Source organism: Leguminivora glycinivorella, chromosome 26 (assembly GCF_023078275.1).
Source record: "Leguminivora glycinivorella isolate SPB_JAAS2020 chromosome 26, LegGlyc_1.1, whole genome shotgun sequence".
NCBI lineage: Eukaryota > Metazoa > Arthropoda > Insecta > Lepidoptera > Tortricidae > Leguminivora > Leguminivora glycinivorella.
This window is the reverse complement of record NC_062996.1, coordinates 2882839-2900686: the sequence shown is the minus strand read 5'-3', so window position 1 is coordinate 2900686 and position 17848 is coordinate 2882839. Positions and strand designations below refer to the sequence as shown.

The 17848-nt window shown below is 42.6% G+C and overlaps 8 protein-coding genes across 8 annotated transcripts; all 8 read right to left on the bottom strand.

Moving 5' to 3' along the window:
* Positions 1-533: 533 nt before the first annotated feature.
* On the bottom strand, positions 534-1241 carry LOC125239699 (histone H2A). The gene has a single exon (XM_048147339.1). It carries the CDS (start codon positions 1068-1070, stop codon positions 696-698), a length of 375 nt encoding a protein of 124 aa, XP_048003296.1. The 5' UTR covers positions 1071-1241; the 3' UTR covers positions 534-695.
* Positions 1242-1297: 56 nt separating this feature from the next.
* Positions 1298-2798, bottom strand: LOC125239656 (histone H1B-like). Its single transcript, XM_048147298.1, has one exon. It carries the CDS (start codon positions 2648-2650, stop codon positions 1979-1981), a length of 672 nt encoding a protein of 223 aa, XP_048003255.1. The 5' UTR covers positions 2651-2798; the 3' UTR covers positions 1298-1978.
* Positions 2799-7532: 4734 nt separating this feature from the next.
* Positions 7533-8156, bottom strand: LOC125239688 (histone H2B). Its single transcript, XM_048147327.1, has one exon. The coding sequence runs from the start codon at positions 7998-8000 to the stop codon at positions 7623-7625; it is 378 nt and encodes a 125-aa protein (XP_048003284.1). The 5' UTR covers positions 8001-8156; the 3' UTR covers positions 7533-7622.
* Positions 8157-8693: 537 nt separating this feature from the next.
* On the bottom strand, positions 8694-9431 carry LOC125239710 (histone H2A). The gene has a single exon (XM_048147350.1). The coding sequence runs from the start codon at positions 9228-9230 to the stop codon at positions 8856-8858; it is 375 nt and encodes a 124-aa protein (XP_048003307.1). The 5' UTR covers positions 9231-9431; the 3' UTR covers positions 8694-8855.
* A 569-nt stretch (positions 9432-10000) lies between these two features.
* LOC125239665 (histone H1B-like) lies at positions 10001-10983 on the bottom strand. The gene has a single exon (XM_048147306.1). It carries the CDS (start codon positions 10833-10835, stop codon positions 10164-10166), a length of 672 nt encoding a protein of 223 aa, XP_048003263.1. The 5' UTR covers positions 10836-10983; the 3' UTR covers positions 10001-10163.
* A 3145-nt stretch (positions 10984-14128) lies between these two features.
* Positions 14129-14883, bottom strand: LOC125239678 (histone H3). The gene has a single exon (XM_048147319.1). It carries the CDS (start codon positions 14727-14729, stop codon positions 14319-14321), a length of 411 nt encoding a protein of 136 aa, XP_048003276.1. The 5' UTR covers positions 14730-14883; the 3' UTR covers positions 14129-14318.
* Positions 14884-15146: 263 nt separating this feature from the next.
* LOC125239682 (histone H2B) lies at positions 15147-16743 on the bottom strand. The gene has a single exon (XM_048147322.1). It carries the CDS (start codon positions 15959-15961, stop codon positions 15584-15586), a length of 378 nt encoding a protein of 125 aa, XP_048003279.1. The 5' UTR covers positions 15962-16743; the 3' UTR covers positions 15147-15583.
* A 66-nt stretch (positions 16744-16809) lies between these two features.
* Positions 16810-17274, bottom strand: LOC125239712 (histone H2A). The gene has a single exon (XM_048147353.1). It carries the CDS (start codon positions 17214-17216, stop codon positions 16842-16844), a length of 375 nt encoding a protein of 124 aa, XP_048003310.1. The 5' UTR covers positions 17217-17274; the 3' UTR covers positions 16810-16841.
* Between the last annotated feature and the right edge of the window lie 574 nt (positions 17275-17848).

Below are 17848 nucleotides of genomic sequence, written 5' to 3'. Positions count from 1 at the left end.
GCATCGTCGCGTCGGTCGGCATGGTGGGGAGAGTCAGTTATTATAGGTTAGTATAGTTTGATAAAAATATATTTTAGTAATATGTATGTAACTATATGTATTTTTGAATTATTAGTCCTTATTCGTATAACGTAACAAATCCATTTGTTTACTTACCTACTTAGGATTTTTAAAACTCATTACGCTTACTACTTTCAGCGTATTGTAGAGTCATCAATATCATTTGTTAAATGTTTTTAAAAGTATATATAATAAATAAATGAAAGAAAGAAATCCCATCTTGCGATATCTCCCTATTCAATTACCATAACGAGGAATCTCATTTATAATTATTACGATATATGTGTGTGTAATTATTACTTGTAACATAATGTTCTCGCAATTGAGAACTATGCATATAAATATCTCAATATGATAGTAGGATATTATAGGATAATTAATTAATTAATTGAGATTTTCATTCATAATATCGAAAGACGTTCGTATACGTATGCGTTATGCCATGAAACTTATAACGTTATCACAGAATCATATTGTGGCCCTGAAAAGGGCCTTTTGTAACGGTCACTCGGTCGGGAATGTAACATAGGTCCCGTGATATAAATATTATATACACGATACAAATGTACACATTCACCGATCGCCGAATGTTACCGTTATAGATGTCACCGGACGGACGAGAAGTGAGGGGACACTTAAGCCTTCTTCTCGGTCTTCTTGGGCAGGAGCACGGCCTGAATGTTAGGCAGCACACCACCCTGGGCGATGGTCACACCGGAGAGGAGCTTGTTCAACTCTTCGTCGTTGCGGATGGCCAGCTGGAGATGTCTGGGGATGATCCTGGTCTTCTTGTTGTCACGAGCGGCGTTTCCGGCCAACTCGAGAACCTCAGCGGCCAGGTATTCCATGACGGCAGCCAAGTACACGGGGGCACCGGCACCGACGCGCTCGGCGTAGTTGCCCTTGCGTAGAAGCCTGTGGATACGGCCCACGGGGAACTGAAGTCCGGCACGGTTAGAACGGGACTTTGCCTTTCCCTTAACCTTGCCACCTTTACCACGTCCAGACATGTTTAAAGAGAGTTAGATTGGTTTACACACAAACGAAACGACTAGCACGAATGCTTGTCAGTGAGTATAATAAAAACTTCCCTATCCTACCGTGAATATTTATAAGCTCACGAGCGCACCGATAAGTGGGGATATAACGAGCCGGCACAACACGGGCCCGATCGACCAATCGCCGATTCTCGTGCAATAGCACAAATTAGAGAGAGATAGAGATATAAATAAAAACAGACGTTGTGAATTTTATTACCTATTTTTAAATATAATAATATTTTGTACTTATAATATACATATATGTCTTCCGCTTGCAAAATGGCACGGGTATAAAATTTTTCGCCAATATACATACTGCGTCTGTATTATTAATGTATAATTATTTGCGTGCGTGTAAAATTTACGTTGCGTTACTACTAGATAATTAATATATTAACTTTGTATAAATTTTTTCTAAAACCCAAGTAACCGAGATCTATCATTGAGATCACATCGTTATAATAATAATTTTATAGAAATAATATATGTTCGTTCGTTCGTTCGTTTTGACTAGATAAGACGGGGGGGATATATTTAATTAGAAGCCTAGTTTTTTGTAGTCTTAATAAGACTTTTTACCATTTCGGAAAGCACTTAAGTTTGTTTTACTTATTTATAAGAGTGATCGATCGATCGATCGGTCGAACGACTTTGTGTTATGTGCTCTTATTGCAATGAAACAGAGGCGATGAGCCTTTGAATACGTTTGTTAGCCCTGAAAAGGGCTTTTTGATGTGCGTTTAACGCGCACAGGCGTATGACGTGAGTCGAGAAGAGTGATGCGACAAGCCGTCGCATAATCTCCATCAACGTCACTAACAACACCACCACGACCGATGCAAGAACGGCGGCGACGACAATAGCGAACGCGCACAGTCTTACTTCTTCGAGGCGGCCTTCTTAGCGGCGGGCTTCGCTTTGGGAGCGGCCGCGGCCTTCTTCGGTTTGGGAGCTTTAGGCTTCTTGGTGGGAGGCTTCGCGGTCTTCTTGGCCTTAGGCGCGGCGGCGCTCTTGCCCTTGGCGGGGGTGGAGGGTTTCTTAGCGGCGGGCTTCTTCTTGGCGGCGGCGGCCTTCTTGTCCTTAGTGGCGGCCTTAGGCTTGGCGGGAGAGGCGGCGGCCTTCCTGGCCTTAGCGGGCTTAGCTGCGGCCGGTTTCTTCGCGGCCGCTGAAGATTTGGCGCTAGACTTCTTGGCGGCGGCGGGTTTCTTGGCGCCGGAGGACGACTTGGACTCCAGTTTGAACGAGCCGGACGCGCCCTTGCCTTTGGTCTGGATCAGTGCGCCGGATTCGACAGCGCTCTTCAGATATTTTCTGATGAACGGAGCCAGCTTCTCGGCGTCCACCTTGTACTGGGCGGCGATGTATTTCTTGATAGCCTGCAGGGACGAACCGCTCCTCTCCTTCAACTCCTTGATGGCACTGTTGACCATCTCGGAAGTCTTCGGGTGGGTGGGCTTCGCTTTGGGCTTCTTAGCGCCGGCGGAGGCCTTGGGCTTCTTCGCGGGCGTCGCCGGGGCGGGGGCGTCAGCGGCAACTGCGGTGTCGGCCATGTTTACCGGAAAAACCGAAAAAATACAAGTGTAAGTTTCAAATTAGTAAATCGCACGAACTGCGCAAAGAGAGAACAGCGGACGCGTGTGAGCGGAGCGCTGCGCTGGCGAGTACTAATGCACGCCAATTGGGGGCGCCACTTTTTATATAATCTCCGGCTTAACCGTAACGCAGACCCTTCTGTCGCGGGACGTTTTCTCGTAATAACACTTCCAACTTTTCACTTACTCGTTTATGATTAAACTAAATTTACAGTTAATTATATTAAAATTATTATAATAATATTGCACATGTGTATTCTTTATGAATTGATATATGTATTTTAATAAGAGTCACAGCATTTGAAACTCAGATGGACGAATGAGAGAAGTTTACTTTTGGTATTAGAGGTTGCGGGCGCCTCGGGTCAGTTTAAAAAGTGATTTTTCTTATTTAAAATCACATTTAACTGTATTGTGTGTCTTCCAGTTAAAAGCTAAGATACCATAGATATATATGACACAATAACAACATTAGAAAATTATTGTTATGATGTTATTTTCACATGTCGTATTCACTGTCGTAAAACAGCCGTACCGCGACGTGGATTGCCTACGTTCATTGGTTTCGGTATCTGCTAGTACAGATGTAAAACGGGATAGGTAATTTATATGAAAAGTTTAAATAATATTTCATTAAACATATCGATATCGTGTCAATGTACAGTAGGTTAACGCCGTCTATATTATTGTGTTCATTTTAGTTACAGTATCTTCTTCTTCTACGAGTATCGTAACAGCTACACTCGACAACGTGCGATCATCATAGTAGAGGGATAGAGATTCGTGTTGGTCGTTTATTATATAGGAGTTTTATTATATTTATAAAAATAGTACTGTTTGTGTATTAAAACCACAGTATGGTATATATATCTATATGAATATAGTATGTTTGATTTTATATAAATTCCGTTCAAGTAAGTAAGTAAGTATATATGTTATGTATGTCACGTTAGCGGCGTATGAACACTGAGAATGCTTACTTACTTGAGCTTCTGTGTTATGAAATTCGAAAATATCACACATAATAAAATTAATTTTATAAAGTTTTGTATCATCACCAAACTTTATACATACATATCACTTTTCACAAAATTATATATGTATTTGTGTAAATTATTTTTAGATCATTAGTCACAAACAAAAACGAATGAAATGTGTCACTATTTTCTAGTCCAGTCTATTTAACTTAACTTGACTTCAGGAGAGAGAGAGGGGGTGAGAGGTGAGGTGGTGGTTGGTGTGACGTGAGTGGGTGAGGAGATAGTTGACGTCCCTGTCTTTTTTATGCAATATTTGCAAACCCTTTACCTAATTGGGCAGTTCATCTTAGACCTAGTTATCAGGCAGTAGTTGGTGGCCGATAGGTCAAGCGGTTCTGATGATCAGGTGAGAGTGCGCCGGGTCACCGGTTTAGTTCGCGCGCGCGCGGGTGAAGTAAAATGCCTTGGTGTGGATTGCATGTGATATGATTGTTTTGTTTTGTTTGTTTGTTTATTTATTTATTACTTAATTAAGTGGTGGTTGCGGATTAACGTGTGATAAGTAAAATTAAGTGAATGTGTGTGACAAATACCAATGGATGTACAGTGCAAGGCATGATTTGCGATTTGGAAAACGTGAGTACAGTACAACCTATGTTATGTTATGAGTGAGTGTGAAGTGCAGTGCATAGAGTCGGGCAGTCGGGCATCAAAGAGGAGGAGGAGAGGAATGTATGGAGAAAGAAATAGCACCTGCCCGTTGGGTGGGTAGTACCCACCCGGTACCTACCCGATGATGATTGGGCGCATGATTTTATGCGATTATCGTTACGCGAGGCTGTACGCCGGTGGGATTATAATAATTAGTTAATTAATTGTTTCGAGCATGACACTTAGACGTTCAATCGATCGAATCTATACTTAAATACATACACATACTTAAATAAAATATAGACAGTAGATATGTAAGCTATTATGTATATGGTTTGTTTGATGATAAACATACACGATAATAACATATATATTTCGGTATGTAATATTAATGCGTACATACATACATACATACATACATACATACATACAGAGTAAGTTAAAAAACTTTATTGTTATTGTTTCAGAGAGGAGGTAGCCGGGTGGCGCGCGGCGAGAGAGAAAACTGTGTGGCGGTACGGGGTAAGTTGTTATTAATTGTTCATAATGATATGGTACTGTATACATATAGTTAGTTATGTTAGGTTTAGATAAGATCGATTGTTTTACGTCTGTGTCGCTAGTGAAACTTTTTAGTAGTTGTTATTATAGAATGATATGCGGCCCTGAAAAGGGCCTTTTTGTATTTGCGTCTGAGGACGCGGTGCGCTAGCGCGCGATACGGTAACGACACATATATCGTATAGTTACACTATATCGCACGACGACGACACTATATATATAGTGTCGCAGCGCTCTTAACCTCCGAAACCGTACAGGGTGCGGCCCTGACGCTTCAGAGCGTAGACGACGTCCATGGCGGTGACGGTCTTCCTCTTGGCGTGCTCGGTGTAGGTGACGGCGTCACGGATCACGTTCTCGAGGAACACCTTCAACACGCCGCGGGTCTCCTCGTAGATCAGACCGGAGATACGCTTGACGCCGCCTCTGCGGGCCAGACGACGGATGGCGGGCTTAGTGATACCCTGGATGTTATCACGGAGCACCTTCCTGTGCCGCTTGGCTCCTCCTTTCCCCAGACCTTTGCCTCCCTTACCGCGACCGGTCATTGCGACTTGTTAGAGAGATTAGACTTCTCGAACGAACGGAATACAGACACACGACTTGCGGCGCGCGTCGACACGAGTGGAATAAAATCTGCAGCCGATCGCCGTATATTTATACGTTTTACCCCGCCGCGGGGTGACGGGGGACGGGGTTATACAGATATCGGACCACGTATTGCGAACAATTTTTTAATTTACTTATAAATATAAAAGTAATATGAATAATTGTTATTTAAATTCATTACGGATACCTACACACAGGGGATATACATCATATTACTTGATATAACGACGAACGGCCTCCTTAAGGTTGTTAAAGAACGGTCTCATGCACTGCATATAGTGGATTTTTGTATATAATTTATATATTTCAGTATGTGGCATTATAATTCAAATAATAATAATATTTAAATTTTTTTTGTCCACCATTTAGGTATAATATGAGTGCGAGAACATTCTACGAGTCGCGCACAGCGCACACGGGTATAATTTAATTCTCTAATACTTTGTTTTGTACAGCTCAGTCAGTGTACGTACATATCTATATATAACAATTCGGTATCTTTAAAGCATTCATAGAACTTGAACTTTTCTATTATTTTACTTTTAGATTTCATATATATATAGTTCGTATTAATTAATAATTTATATCGATTTTTGTCTACTACGCAAGTATCCGTTCAAAGAAACAAATGTTAATTTTCGAATCATGTGTGGCCCTGAAAAGGGCCTTTTGATTTGACAGAAGCGTCACTCACTTTCGCATGTCCGTAACGCAAAACGCGCTTTGTACAAAATAATACATAATTATAATGTAACAGTATGCGTTCGCGTAGACTGCGATCGGTGATGTCGCATCGTGTCAGTTTAAGCGTGTGGTGATTAAAACACTGGCACACAGCTTAGGCACGTTCGCCGCGGATCCTGCGGGCCAGCTGGATGTCCTTGGGCATGATGGTGACACGCTTGGCGTGGATGGCGCACAGGTTGGTGTCTTCGAAGAGACCGACCAGGTAAGCCTCGCTGGCCTCCTGAAGAGCCATAACGGCGGAGCTCTGGAAGCGCAGGTCGGTCTTGAAGTCCTGAGCGATCTCACGGACCAGACGCTGGAAGGGCAGCTTGCGGATCAGGAGCTCGGTGCTCTTCTGGTAGCGACGGATCTCACGGAGGGCGACGGTACCGGGCCTGTAACGATGAGGCTTCTTGACTCCGCCGGTGGCGGGCGCGCTCTTGCGGGCCGCCTTGGTGGCTAGCTGTTTGCGGGGTGCTTTACCACCGGTGGATTTACGAGCGGTCTGCTTGGTACGAGCCATTGCGATAAATTATTACAACGCGCGTGGACGTTACGATAACGAGTCACGAGAGGGAATAAGCGAAATTTTTCTCGCGGCGCTTTATATGTGCCTGTTAGAAAGGGATGGAGTTAGTGTCCGTGTGAGCGAGAGGGCTATAAAATTCACATACAATTCCCCCTCTCTAAATCGGGTTAGTTTTTGACTACTGATAACGTACTAATATTATATTTTATTATAATTAGGTAGGTATCTTTTATTTACTTTTATTAAAGTTATTTTTTTTTTCTTAATTTTAAGTAATCTTACTTTTTCAAACCTAACTTTTCCTAAGATAGGTAGGTAATCTTAATGCTTTACGAATTTTTTTTTTTCTCTTCTTTCTTATCGCTAAAATTAGACCTTTTTTTTTTTTTTTAAACCTAACCTAACTTTTTCAAACCTCACCTCGTACAACCTAACTTTTTCAAACCTCACCTCGTACAACCTAACCTTATCAAACCTCACTTATTGTAACCTAACTAGTTGAAACCTCACTGTGCTCACCTAACATAACTCTCTTTATAACTTTTGACCTTAATATTTCAACGTTACATATATATCATATATGTATTTTCAATTATGTTATTGTGTTTGTATTTATTTATGTATCATTCGTTCGTTCGTTCGTTTTGTAATGAACACGTCTAGATCGATCTACTAACTACTAACTGTAGTAAATATCATAATAACATAACGTTTGTTTGTAGTTTGAATACCGATTGACAGCGTATGTGAGACTAGAAACCATTTATATTATATTCAGAACGTATTTGTGGCCCTGAAAAGGGCCTTTTTGGTTGTCGTACAAACCACACTCTTGCAGCGTGTCGTGTCGTGTCGAAATACGAACGAGCGACGCTTACTTGGAGCTGGTGTACTTGGTGACGGCCTTGGTGCCTTCACTGACGGCGTGCTTGGCGAGCTCACCGGGGAGGAGCAGCCTGACGGAGGTCTGCACCTCCCTGCTGGTGATGGTGGACCTCTTGTTGTAGTGGGCGAGGCGTGAGGCCTCGGCGGCGATGCGCTCGAAGATATCGTTCACGAACGAGTTCATGATCGACATGGCCTTGCTGGAGATACCGGTGTCGGGGTGGACCTGCTTCAGCACCTTGTAGATATAGATGGCGTAGCTCTCCTTGCGCTTATGCTTCTTCTTTTTCTTCGAGTCGGACTTGGAGATGTTCTTCTGGGCCTTGCCAGATTTCTTGGCGGCCTTACCGCTAGTCTTGGGTGGCATTGCGATTAAGTTAGATGTTTACAGTACGAGAGTCGAACTGGAAATGTAACGCGCAATTTTGAAATTCCGCTTTTTGTTAGCGCGTCGGACGTGAAATGGGGGATTAATGATCGAGCGACGCGCCCTCTGTATCTCGACCAATAGCGTTCGTGCATTGTTAGCATCGTCGCGTCGGTCGGCATGGTGGGGAGAGTCAGTTATTATAGGTTAGTATAGTTTGATAAAAATATATTTTAGTAATATGTATGTAACTATATGTATTTTTGAATTATTAGTCCTTATTCGTATAACGTAACAAATCCATTTGTTTACTTACCTACTTAGGATTTTTAAAACTCATTACGCTTACTACTTTCAGCGTATTGTAGAGTCATCAATATCATTTGTTAAATGTTTTTAAAAGTATATATAATAAATAAATGAAAGAAAGAAATCCCATCTTGCGATATCTCCCTATTCAATTACCATAACGAGGAATCTCATTTATAATTATTACGATATATGTGTGTGTAATTATTACTTGTAACATAATGTTCTCGCAATTGAGAACTATGCATATAAATATCTCAATATGATAGTAGGATATTATAGGATAATTAATTAATTAATTGAGATTTTCATTCATAATATCGAAAGACGTTCGTATACGTATGCGTTATGCCATGAAACTTATAACGTTATCACAGAATCATATTGTGGCCCTGAAAAGGGCCTTTTGTAACGGTCACTCGGTCGGGAATGTAACATAGGTCCCGTGATATAAATATTATATACACGATACAAATGTACACATTCACCGATCGCCGAATGTTACCGTTATAGATGTCACCGGACGGACGAGAAGTGAGGGGACACTTAAGCCTTCTTCTCGGTCTTCTTGGGCAGGAGCACGGCCTGAATGTTAGGCAGCACACCACCCTGGGCGATGGTCACACCGGAGAGGAGCTTGTTCAACTCTTCGTCGTTGCGGATGGCCAGCTGGAGATGTCTGGGGATGATCCTGGTCTTCTTGTTGTCACGAGCGGCGTTTCCGGCCAACTCGAGAACCTCAGCGGCCAGGTATTCCATGACGGCAGCCAAGTACACGGGGGCACCGGCACCGACGCGCTCGGCGTAGTTGCCCTTGCGTAGAAGCCTGTGGATACGGCCCACGGGGAACTGAAGTCCGGCACGGTTAGAACGGGACTTTGCCTTTCCCTTAACCTTGCCACCTTTACCACGTCCAGACATGTTTAAAGAGAGTTAGATTGGTTTACACACAAACGAAACGACTAGCACGAATGCTTGTCAGTGAGTATAATAAAAACTTCCCTATCCTACCGTGAATATTTATAAGCTCACGAGCGCACCGATAAGTGGGGATATAACGAGCCGGCACAACACGGGCCCGATCGACCAATCGCCGATTCTCGTGCAATAGCACAAATTAGAGAGAGATAGAGATATAAATAAAAACAGACGTTGTGAATTTTATTATCTACTATTTTTAAATATAATAATATTTTGTACTTATAATATATATATATGTCTTCCGCTTGCAAAATGGCACGGGTATAAAATTTTTTCGCCAGTATACATACTGCGTCTGTATTATTAATGTATAATTATGTGCGTGCGTGTAAAATGTACGTTGCGTTACTACTAGATAATTAATATATTAACTTTGTATAAATTTTTTTCTAAAACCCAAACAACCGAGATCTATCATTGAGATCACATCGTTATAATAATAATTTTATAGAAATAATATATGTTCGTTCGTTTTGATTTTGAGATAAGACGGGGGGGGGGGGGGGGGGGGGGGGGGGGGGGATATATTTAATTAGAAGCCTAGTTTTTTGTAGTCTCAATAAGACTTTTTACCATTTCGGAAAGCACTTAAGTTTGTTTTACTTATTTATAAGAGTGATCGATCGATCGATCGGTCGAACGACTTTGTGTTATGTGCTCTTTATTGCAATGAAACAGAGGCGATGAGCCTTTGAATACGTTTGTTAGCCCTGAAAAGGGCTTTTTGATGTGCGTTTAACGCGCACAGGCGTATGACGTGAGTCGAGAAGAGTGATGCGACAAGTCGTCGCATAATCTCCATCAACGTCACTAACAACACCACCACGACCGATGCAAGAACGGCGGCGACGACAATAGCGAACGCGCACAGTCTTACTTCTTCGAGGCGGCCTTCTTAGCGGCGGGCTTCGCTTTGGGAGCGGCCGCGGCCTTCTTCGGTTTGGGAGCTTTAGGCTTCTTGGTGGGAGGCTTCGCGGTCTTCTTGGCCTTAGGCGCGGCGGCGCTCTTGCCCTTGGCGGGGGTGGAGGGTTTCTTAGCGGCGGGCTTCTTCTTGGCGGCGGCGGCCTTCTTGTCCTTAGTGGCGGCCTTAGGCTTGGCGGGAGAGGCGGCGGCCTTCCTGGCCTTAGCGGGCTTAGCTGCGGCCGGTTTCTTCGCGGCCGCTGAAGATTTGGCGCTAGACTTCTTGGCGGCGGCGGGTTTCTTGGCGCCGGAGGACGACTTGGACTCCAGTTTGAACGAGCCGGACGCGCCCTTGCCTTTGGTCTGGATCAGTGCGCCGGATTCGACAGCGCTCTTCAGATATTTTCTGATGAACGGAGCCAGCTTCTCGGCGTCCACCTTGTACTGGGCGGCGATGTATTTCTTGATAGCCTGCAGGGACGAACCGCTCCTCTCCTTCAACTCCTTGATGGCACTGTTGACCATCTCGGAAGTCTTCGGGTGGGTGGGCTTCGCTTTGGGCTTCTTAGCGCCGGCGGAGGCCTTGGGCTTCTTCGCGGGCGTCGCCGGGGCGGGGGCGTCAGCGGCAACTGCGGTGTCGGCCATGTTTACCGGAAAAACCGAAAAAATACAAGTGTAAGTTTCAAATTAGTAAATCGCACGAACTGCGCAAAGAGAGAACAGCGGACGCGTGTGAGCGGAGCGCTGCGCTGGCGAGTACTAATGCACGCCAATTGGGGGCGCCACTTTTTATATAATCTCCGGCTTAACCGTAACGCAGACCCTTCTGTCGCGGGACGTTTTCTCGTAATAACACTTCCAACTTTTCACTTACTCGTTTATGATTAAACTAAATTTACAGTTAATTATATTAAAATTATTATAATAATATTGCACATGTGTATTCTTTATGAATTGATATATGTATTTTAATAAGAGTCACAGCATTTGAAACTCAGATGGACGAATGAGAGAAGTTTACTTTTGGTATTAGAGGTTGCGGGCGCCTCGGGTCAGTTTAAAAAGTGATTTTTCTTATTTAAAATCACATTTAACTGTATTGTGTGTCTTCCGGTTAAAAGCTAAGATACCATAGATATATATGACACAATAACAACATTAGAAAATTATTGTTATGATGTTATTTTCACATGTTGTATTCACTGTCGTAAAACAGCCGTACCGCGACGTGGATTGCCTACGTTCATTGGTTTCGGTATCTGCTAGTACAGATGTAAAACGGGATAGGTAATTTATATGAAAAGTTTAAATAATATTTCATTAAACATATCGATATCGTGTCAATGTACAGTAGGTTAACGCCGTCTACATTATTGTGTTCATTTTAGTTACAGTATCTTCTTCTTCTACGAGTATCGTAACAGCTACACTCGACAACGTGCGATCATCATAGTAGAGGGATAGAGATTCGTGTTGGTCGTTTATTATATAGGAGTTTTATTATATTTATAAAAATAGTACTGTTTGTGTATTAAAACCACAGTATGGTATATATATCTATATGAATATAGTATGTTTGATTTTATATAAATTCCGTTCAAGTAAGTAAGTATATATGTTATGTATGTCACGTTAGCGGCGTATGAACACTGAGAATTTTCTAGTCCAGTCTATTTAACTTAACTTGACTTCAGGAGAGAGAGGGGGTGAGAGGTGAGGTGGTGGTTGGTGTGACGTGAGTGGGTGAGGAGATAGTTGACGTCCCTGTCTTTTTTATGCAATATTTGCAAACCCTTTACCTAATTGGGCAGTTCATCTTAGACCTAGTTATCAGGCAGTTGGTGGCCGATAGGTCAAGCGGTTCTGATGATCAGGTGAGAGTGCGCCGGGTCACCGGTTTAGTTCGCGCGCGCGCGGGTGAAGTAAAATGCCTTGGTGTGGATTGCATGTGATATGATTGTTTTGTTTTGTTTGTTTATTTATTTATTACTTAATTAATTAAGTGGTGGTTGCGGATTAACGTGTGATAAGTAAAATTAAGTGAATGTGTGTGACAAATACCAATGGATGTACAGTGCAAGGCATGATTTGCGATTTGGAAAACGTGAGTACAGTACAACCTATGTTATGTTATGAGTGAGTGTGTGGAAGTGCAGTGCATAGAGTCGGGCAGTCGGGCATCAAAGAGGAGGAGGAGAGGAATGTATGGAGAAAGAAATAGCACCTGCCCGTTGGGTGGGTAGTACCCACCCGGTACCTACCCGATGATGATTGGGCGCATGATTTTATGCGATTATCGTTACGCGAGGCTGTACGCACGCCGGTGGGATTATAATAATTACTTAATTAATTGTTTCGAGCATGACACTTAGACGTTCAATCGATCGAATCTATACTTAAATACATACACATACTTAAATAAAATATAGACAGTAGATATGTAAGCTATTATATGGTTTGTTTGATGATGAACGTACACGATAACAACATATCATACATATATATATATTTCGGTATGTAATATTAATGCGTACATACATACATACATACATACAGAGTAAGTTAAAAAAAAACTTTATTGTTATTGTTTCAGAGAGGAGGTAGCCGGGTGGCGCGCGGCGAGAGAGAAAACTGTGTGGCGGTACGGGGTAAGTTGTTATTAATTGTTCATAATGATATGGTACTGTATACACATATAGTTAGTTATGTTAGGTTTAGATAAGATCGATTGTTTTACGTCTGTGTCGCTAGTGAAACTTTTTAGTAGTTGTTATTATAGAATGATATGCGGCCCTGAAAAGGGCCTTTTTGTATTTGCGTCTGAGGACGCGGTGCGCTAGCGCGCGATACGGTAACGACACATATATCGTATAGTTACACTATATCGCACGACGACGACACTATATAGTGTCGCAGCGCTCTTAACCTCCGAAACCGTACAGGGTGCGGCCCTGACGCTTCAGAGCGTAGACGACGTCCATGGCGGTGACGGTCTTCCTCTTGGCGTGCTCGGTGTAGGTGACGGCGTCACGGATCACGTTCTCGAGGAACACCTTCAACACGCCGCGGGTCTCCTCGTAGATCAGACCGGAGATACGCTTGACGCCGCCTCTGCGGGCCAGACGACGGATGGCGGGCTTAGTGATACCCTGGATGTTATCACGGAGCACCTTCCTGTGCCGCTTGGCTCCTCCTTTCCCCAGACCTTTGCCTCCCTTACCGCGACCGGTCATTGCGACTTGTTAGAGAGATTAGACTTCTCGAACGAACGGAATACAGACACACGACTTGCGGCGCGCGTCGACACGAGTGGAATAAAATCTACAGCCGATCGCCGCGTATATTTATACGTTTTACCCCGCCGCGGGGAGACGGGGGACGGGGTTATACAGATATCGGACCACGTATTGCGAACTATTTTTTAATTTACTTATAAATATAAAAGTAATATGAATAATTGTTATTTAAATTCATTACGGATACCTACACACAGGGGATATACATCATATTACTTGATATAACGACGAACGGCCTCCTTAAGTTTGTTAAAGAACGGTCTCATGCACTGCATATAGTGGATTTTTGTATATAATTTATATATTTCAGTATGTGGCATTATAATTCAAATAATAATATTTAAATTTTGTCCACCATTTAGGTATAATATGAGTGCGAGAACATTCTACGAGTCGCGCACAGCGCACACGGGTATAATTTAATTCTCTAATACTTTGTTTTGTACAGCTCAGTCAGTGTACGTACATATCTATATATAACAATTCGGTATCTTAAAGCATTCATAGAACTTGAACTTTTCTATTATTTTACTTTTAGTTTTCATATATGTATATAGTTCGTATTAATTAATAATTTATATCGATTTTTGTCTACTACGCAAGTATCCGTTCAAAGAAACAAATGTTAATTTTCGAATCATGTGTGGCCCTGAAAAGGGCCTTTTGATTTGACAGAAGCGTCACTCACTTTCGCATGTCCGTAACGCAAAACGCGCTTTGTACAAAATAATACATAATTATAATGTAACAGTATGCGTTCGCGTAGACTGCGATCGGTGATGTCGCATCGTGTCAGTTTAAGCGTGTGGTGATTAAAACACTGGCACACAGCTTAGGCACGTTCGCCGCGGATCCTGCGGGCCAGCTGGATGTCCTTGGGCATGATGGTGACACGCTTGGCGTGGATGGCGCACAGGTTGGTGTCTTCGAAGAGACCGACCAGGTAAGCCTCGCTGGCCTCCTGAAGAGCCATAACGGCGGAGCTCTGGAAGCGCAGGTCGGTCTTGAAGTCCTGAGCGATCTCACGGACCAGACGCTGGAAGGGCAGCTTGCGGATCAGGAGCTCGGTGCTCTTCTGGTAGCGACGGATCTCACGGAGGGCGACGGTACCGGGCCTGTAACGATGAGGCTTCTTGACTCCGCCGGTGGCGGGCGCGCTCTTGCGGGCCGCCTTGGTGGCTAGCTGTTTGCGGGGTGCTTTACCACCGGTGGATTTACGAGCGGTCTGCTTGGTACGAGCCATTGCGATAAATTATTACAACGCGCGTGGACGTTACGATAACGAGTCACGAGAGGGAATAAGCGAAATTTTTCTCGCGGCGCTTTATATGTGCCTGTTAGAAAGGGATGGAGTTAGTGTCCGTGTGAGCGAGAGGGCTATAAAATTCACATACAATTCCCCCTCTCTAAATCGGTTTATGACTACTGATAACGTACTAATATTATATTTTATTATAATTAGGTAGGTATCTTTTATTTACTTTTATTAAAGTTATTTTTTTTTTTCTTAATTTTAAGTAATCTTACTTTTTCAAACCTAACTTTTCCTAAGATAGGTAGGTAATCTTAATGCTTTACGAATTTTTTTTTTTTTTTCTCTTCTTTCTTATCGCTAAAATTAGACCTTTTTTTTTTTTAAACCTAACCTAACTTTTTCAAACCTCACCTCGTACAACCTAACTTTTTCAAACCTCACCTCGTACAACCTAACCTTATCAAACCTCACTTATTGTAACCTAACTAGTTGAAACCTCACTGTGCTCACCTAACATAACTTTTGACCTTAATATTTCAACGTTACATATATATCATATATGTATTTTCAATTATGTTATTGTGTTTGTATTTATTTATGTATCATTCGTTCGTTCGTTTTGTAATGAACACGTCTAGATCGATCTACTAACTGTAGTAAATATCATAATAACATAACGTTTGTTTGTAGTTTGAATACCGATTGACAGCGTATGTGAGACTAGAAACCATTTATATTATATTCAGAACGTATTTGTGGCCCTGAAAAGGGCCTTTTTGGTTGTCGTACAAACCACACTCTTGCAGCGTGTCGCGTCGTGTCGAAATACGAACGAGCGACGCTTACTTGGAGCTGGTGTACTTGGTGACGGCCTTGGTGCCTTCACTGACGGCGTGCTTGGCGAGCTCACCGGGGAGGAGCAGCCTGACGGAGGTCTGCACCTCCCTGCTGGTGATGGTGGACCTCTTGTTGTAGTGGGCGAGGCGTGAGGCCTCGGCGGCGATGCGCTCGAAGATATCGTTCACGAACGAGTTCATGATCGACATGGCCTTGCTGGAGATACCGGTGTCGGGGTGGACCTGCTTCAGCACCTTGTAGATGTAGATGGCGTAGCTCTCCTTGCGCTTATGCTTCTTCTTTTTCTTCGAGTCGGACTTGGAGATGTTCTTCTGGGCCTTGCCAGATTTCTTGGCGGCCTTACCGCTAGTCTTGGGTGGCATTGCGATTAAGTTAGATGTTTACAGTACGAGAGTCGAACTGGAAATGTAACGCGCAATTTTGAAATTCCGCTTTTTGTTAGCGCGTCGGACGTGAAATGGGGGATTAATGATCGAGCGACGCGCCCTCTGTATCTCGACCAATAGCGTTCGTGCATTGTTAGCATCGTCGCGTCGGTCGGCATGGTGGGGAGAGTCAGATATTATACATAATAATTATTATAGGTTAGTATAGTTTGATAAAAATATATTTTAGTAATATGTATGTAACTATATGTATTTTTGAATTATTAGTCCTTATTCGTATAACGTAACAAATCCATTTGTTTACTTACCTACTTAGGATTTTTAAAACTCATTACGCTTACTACTTTCAGCGTATTGTAGAGTCATCAATATCATTTGTTAAATGTTTTTAAAAGTATATATAATAAATAAATAAATGAAAGAAAGAAATCCCATCTTGCGATATCTCCCTATTCAATTATTACCATAACGAGGAATCTCATTTATAATTATTACGATATGTGTGTGTGTAATTATTACTTGTAACATAATGTTCTCGCAATTGAGAACTATGCATATAAATATCTCAATATGATTGTAGGATATCAAGTAGTATTATAGGATAATTAATTGAGATTTTCATTCATATTATCGAAAGACGTTCGTATACGTATGCGTTATGCCATGAAACTTATAACGTTATCACAGAATCATATTGTGGCCCTGAAAAGGGCCTTTTGTAACGGTCACTCGGTCGGGAATGTAACATAGGTCCCGTGATATAAGTATTATATACACGATACAAATGTACACATTCGACGATCGCCGAATGTTACCGTTATAGATGTCACCGGACGGACGAGAAGTGAGGGGACACTTAAGCCTTCTTCTCGGTCTTCTTGGGCAGGAGCACGGCCTGAATGTTAGGCAGCACACCACCCTGGGCGATGGTCACGCCGGAGAGGAGCTTGTTCAACTCTTCGTCGTTGCGGATGGCCAGCTGGAGATGTCTGGGGATGATCCTGGTCTTCTTGTTGTCACGAGCGGCGTTTCCGGCCAACTCGAGAACCTCAGCGGCCAGGTATTCCATGACGGCAGCCAAGTACACGGGGGCACCGGCACCGACGCGCTCGGCGTAGTTGCCCTTGCGTAGAAGCCTGTGGATACGGCCCACGGGGAACTGAAGTCCGGCACGGTTAGAACGGGACTTTGCCTTTCCCTTAACCTTGCCACCTTTACCACGTCCAGACATGTTTAAAGAGAGTTAGATTGGTTTACACACAAACGAAACGACTAGCACGAATGCTTGTCAGTGAGTATAATAAAAACATCCTACCGTGAATATTTATAAGCTCACGAGCGCACCGATATAAGTGTGGGATATAACGAGCCGGCACAACACGGGCCCGATCGACCAATCGCCGATTCTCGTGCAATAGCACAAATTAGAGAGAGATAGAGATATAAATAAAAACAGACGTTGTGAATTTTATTATCTACTCGTATTTTTTTTAAATATAATAATATTTTGTACTTATAATATATATGTCTTCCGCTTGCAAAATGGCACGGGTATAAAATTTTTTTCGCCAGTATACATACTGCGTCTGTATTATTAATGTATAATTATGTGCGTGCGTGTAAAATGTACGTTGCGTTACTACTAGATAATTAATATATTAACTTTGTATAAATTTTCTAAAACCCAAACAACCGAGATCTATCATTGAGATCACATCGTTATAATAATAATTTTATAGAAATAATATATGTTCGTTCGTTTTGATTAGATAAGACGGGGGGGGGGGGGGGGGGGGGGGGGGGGGGGGGGGATATATATTTAATTAGAAGCCTAGTTTTTTGTAGTCTCAATAAGACTTTTTA